The sequence below is a fragment of the Sturnus vulgaris genome, chromosome 25, assembly GCF_052056855.1.
Source record: "Sturnus vulgaris isolate bStuVul1 chromosome 25, bStuVul1.hap1, whole genome shotgun sequence".
Taxonomy (NCBI): domain Eukaryota; kingdom Metazoa; phylum Chordata; class Aves; order Passeriformes; family Sturnidae; genus Sturnus; species Sturnus vulgaris.
This window is the reverse complement of record NC_142267.1, coordinates 1,247,139-1,251,639: the sequence shown is the minus strand read 5'-3', so window position 1 is coordinate 1,251,639 and position 4,501 is coordinate 1,247,139. Positions and strand designations below refer to the sequence as shown.

General features: G+C 49.3%; 1 protein-coding gene across 4 annotated transcripts in view; it reads right to left on the bottom strand.

The window, feature by feature from the left end:
* Positions 1–553: 553 nt before the first annotated feature.
* The window catches only part of SAMD11 (sterile alpha motif domain containing 11), an 86,969-nt gene continuing 83,021 nt past the window's right edge, over positions 554–4,501 (bottom strand). For all 4 annotated transcript variants that reach the window (XM_088178927.1, XM_088178928.1, XM_088178930.1 and 1 more), the window contains exons 13-14: positions 3,851–3,961; positions 554–2,184 (exon numbers count right to left, since the gene is read on the bottom strand). In XM_088178927.1, the coding sequence (XP_088035053.1) occupies positions 1,945–2,184; positions 3,851–3,961 (351 nt within the window). In that variant the 3' untranslated portion in view covers positions 554–1,944. The remainder of the gene's footprint in view (positions 2,185–3,850; positions 3,962–4,501) is intronic.

The window sequence follows — 4,501 nt, the reverse complement described above, 5'->3', positions numbered from 1 at the left end:
CTCAGCAGAGGGAATAAAAGCCCCTGATTAAAATCTTCCAATAGCACAGGGTTCACTTCCTCCTCTCTGCCCCAGCAGCCACCCCAGGTTTAGCTCTGGGGCTCTCACCAAACCTCCCTGGTGCCCCAAAAAAAAAAAGCCTCAAAAACTGCCCAGACTCTTCCAGAGCTTTGTAGCTTCCATGGAAGCCTTGATCAGTTCAAGCTGCTCTGAGAGTGTTGCAAAAGGAAACTTTAAATTCAAGTTTCTTGGGGTTGGGGGACGTTGTGCAAGCATGAAGGAATAAAGAAAGGCAAAATGGTCAGGTGGGAAACGCTGCCCAGGTGAGAACTGCACCACCTTAACTGTAAAGGAAAGATTTTTAACTCACCTGTTCTTCCCCAGGAGAAAATAATTCCCTTTTTCTGCTGGCTCTGACTTAGCTGGGCCAGGTGCTGGGAGCCAGCCCTGGGCTTGGATTCCAGGCAGCTCTGCTCACCTGGCCCAGGTGGGCACCCAGGAAAGGAAAGACAGAGACTGCTTGGGTAAAGCCAGGTACCATTTGTAAATTAAGTGTTTTTCTTTTTTTTTTTTTTTATTTAAATTGATTGCTGGAAAGCATTTTTATCGTGATGTGATGGATAATGATTTTTTTTTTTTTTTCCTTTTTTTACAATATAAAGAAGCTAAAGTACCACCAAAGCTATTCTGTAAGAAAAACGGCAGCACGTGCAACGTTTAAACAAAAAAACAAACCCCAAAAAAAAACGGGGATTGGGAGGGGGGGGAGAGAAAGAGAGAGAGAGAGAGAGAAGTACCACATGTGATTGTTGTTCACAACTGTACAAGTCACAGGAGGTCACCCCCAGGAGTTCCCAGCTCATTCACAGTAGTAAAAACTCTTTTTTTTTTTTTTTTTTATCCCATTGTTTCCAGCCTGGCCCCCCCCCCCCTCCCCTGCTGCTGTGTCTCGTGGTGCCCAGCAGGCCAGAATGTGCAATAACAATAATAATAATAATAATAATAATAATAATAAAACATCCACCTCTGGAACAAGGCTTCAAATCAACCCAAGCCCAGCTGCAGAAATTGAGGCTGGGGGCTGGGACCCTTCCCCCCCCCCCCAGAGCATCACTGCTGCTCTTGGAAAACAAATATCCCATGGGAAAAGTCACCCAGCAGGGCTGGGGCAGTGCCAGCCCCCTGTGCCAGCCCAGGGTGGCTTCTGTACCATCCGACAAAGTAAACATGGACGGGAACTTGCCTCCTTTTTTTTTTTTTTTTTTTTTTGTCTTTTTATCCTTTTTTTCGTCTGTCTTTGGTATTGTTTTCAAAGTTGCTAGAGATGCATAGAACACCTGAATGAGGAACTGAGCCCGGTTTTCCAGGGAGGAGGAGGAGGAGGAGGAGAGGTCTGGGAAGGTGGCTGGGGTGGGTGTGGATGGGTTTTTGTTTTGTTTTTTTTTTTGTTTTTGTTTTTTTTTTTTGCTCGAAGTACCGGTGGGAGGAGCAGGGCCCCTTCCCTTCCCTGTGGAGTCACACCCCGGAGTTCTGAAGGCAGAGAGCAGCCTGTCCATTATTCCTGTCCATTATTCCTGTCCATTATTCCTGTCCAAAATTCCCCGTGCAGGGCTCTCCAGCTCCACTGGGGAGTGTGCAAGGGAACGGGAATTCGGGAATTCTGGAATTCTGCCTCCATCCTCCAGCATCTTCTTCACTCAGCGTCGTCCCACGACAACATCTTTGGATAAGTTTCCTTCCTTTCCCTTTGTTTTTTGACAGTTCAGAAATCTTCTCCGCGATTCTTTTTTTTTTTTTAATTTTCCCCAAACGAACCAAAAAAAAAAAATTAAAAAAAACCAACCAAACGCATCCAAAATAAAAAAAAAAAAAAAAAAAAACCTCCTTTTCCTGCGCCGGGAATGCCCAATCCGGGTGCGGGAATTCCAGCGGGCAGTGCCGAGTTTAGGACGGGGCTTTGGGGGTGTCGCTGAGCAGGGAGGGGTTGCCGTTCTCGTGTTTGGGGGAGCCCCGGTTGGCGATCACGGCGGCGCTGCCGAAGGGCGAGGCCACGCTGCCCGTGGATGACGGGCGGAGCTCGCCCGGGGCCACCTCCCGTTCCGGGGCTCGCAGCCCCGGCGGCTGCAACGGCAGAGCCACCGGGAAACCGGCCATGCACAACACCCGGCCCAGGCGCTTGGCCACCTGCGAGGAGATTAAAAAAAAAAAAAAAGAAAATTAAATGGGTGGAAGCAGGAGCATATCCTCCCCCCAGATCGCAAGAATTGCTGCTGCGAGAAGAGAAATTCCAGCCCTGGGTGTGTTCAGAGACACAGCTGGGAGCAGCCCGGGACACTGGAATTGTCCCTGCTCGTGGTAGGAGCTCCTGGATGGGATTTAAGGTCCCTTCCATCCCAAATTGTTCTGTGGAACATCATTGGAATGAAACAATCCCGTCCCCAAAAACCTGCCCAGGTAAAGTTTCCTCCTCTCAGTTCCTCAAGGATTTTGTCCTGGATGGGATTTAAGGTCCCTTCCATCCCAAATTATTCCATGGAACATCACTGGAATGAAACAATCCCGTCCCTAATGCACCCAAAAACCTGCCCAGGTAAAGTTTCCTCCTCTCAATTCCCCAAGGATTTTGTCCTGCTCCTGTTCCTGGAGCCCCCAGGTCTGCCCCGGACCCCCCCTGTCCCAGCTCCAGGTGTGCTGGGACACCCAGGTGTGTGCTGGGACACCCCAGGTAAGGGGTCTGGCTCATTCCTGCCCCTTTTATCCATGGACACTTCCAACAGCACTTTGCTCTTAAAAAGGTCAAGGCAGGGAGGGGAAAATAAAACTCCTGCTGGAGTTTATTTTATTTGAATTATTACATGGAATATTTAAATTAAAGTATTAATTAATTTAAATATTTAGAATATTTAAAGTATATTTAAAGCGGAATATTTAAAGTATTTAATTCAAAGTATTTATTATTTATTTCTTATTTTTAACCTCTCCTGCCTCCCAGCACCTCCACAGCTGCTTCCCATTTGAGCTTAAACAAAACCAGAGGCTGCTGCTGCACCCAGACAAGTGGGACATTATTCAGGGAGCAGCACCAGGGCCCTGCTGCCCCCCATCCAACCCCCCTTGTTACAGAACTTTAAACACCGTTGATTAAATTGAAGGAATTTTTCAAGTTCCAGCCCATATCTCACATCCCCCCTTCCCCAAGCCCCATCTCTGAGCTGTTCAGGGCTCTCTTGTTTTTTAAGGAACAATAAAAAAAAAAAAAAAAAAAAAAGAGTTTTATTTCCTCCTGAATCGACCCACGGGGAACAATTGCCCACAGCCCCTTTTTATGAGCCCCCTCATAAACAGGGAGGGCTGCAGGGAAAGCACTGAAGTCACTCTCATTGTTCCTGGGGACCTGGGGCTCTCCAGGGATGTGCAGTGACAGCCAGGACACAATTCCTGAGGGGACACAGCACAGCCTGGCCTTCACACGAGTCAGGAGGGATTTTTCTGAGCACTCCGTGGGGAAAAAAAAAAAAAAAAAAAAAAATCCAGCAGGGTTTGGGAATGGGGGAATGGAAGCAGCTCATTGTCACTGCACCCCTGTTCTCCCTCCTGGACTATTGATTTCTGCCTCTGGGCACTGAATTCTGCCAGTGCTTTCTCCCTGAAGTAGCTGTGACAGGTTTCAGGTGAGGATTTCTCCCTGAACCAACTGTGACAGGTTTCAGGTGAGCCCATGGAACATTTTCAAGCGTTCTTGCAACAGAATTGCAATGAAATTATTGCTTAATAAATGATATTTGACAAAGCCCGTTTCTGGGACAGCTGTAAGTGGTGTCAGTGGTTCTGAGAGAGGAGATTGTCCTACCTGTGACCTGATCTTCAGGGCAGGTCCCAGCTTGAGCCCCATGTTGTTCAGTAAGTGCTCTTCTGTCAGGAGGGGCAGGGTCTCCCCATCGATGGCCTGCTCTCGGAATACCTGAGAGGACACAGCCAGGGCCAGGCTCAGTGACACACCTGAGCCACCCTGAGCCACCCAAGCCACACCTGAGCCACCCTGAGCCACCCTGAGCCACCCAAGCCACACCTGAGCCACCCTGAGCCATCCCTGAGCCACCCAAGCCATCCCTGAGCCACCCCTGAGCCACCTCTGCAGCCCTGGCACAGCAGGAAAAGGTGAATTCAAAAAACCCTCAGCCTGGATTTGTTTCCCAGTCCTGTATCCCCTTTGGGGAGTGGCACTGGCTGCTGGAGCCAAGTTTTTGGGTTTTTATTGCCCAGGGCTGCAGCACGAGCTGAGCTGAGCTCTGGGACCCAGCACAAATCTCTGCAGCCACCACGGCCAGGAGCCAAAAACCCTCCCCAGAGCACTCCACAAAAATCCTCAGCTCGGGAAAAGCTTCCCCGGGCTGTCCCCAAGCTCCAGTGCAGAGACAAAGCTGAATCCTGAGTGGTGCTGAACTATCCTGGTTTGCCTGAGCCGTGGTTCTGGAATCACAGAATTCCAGGGAGTTCTGCA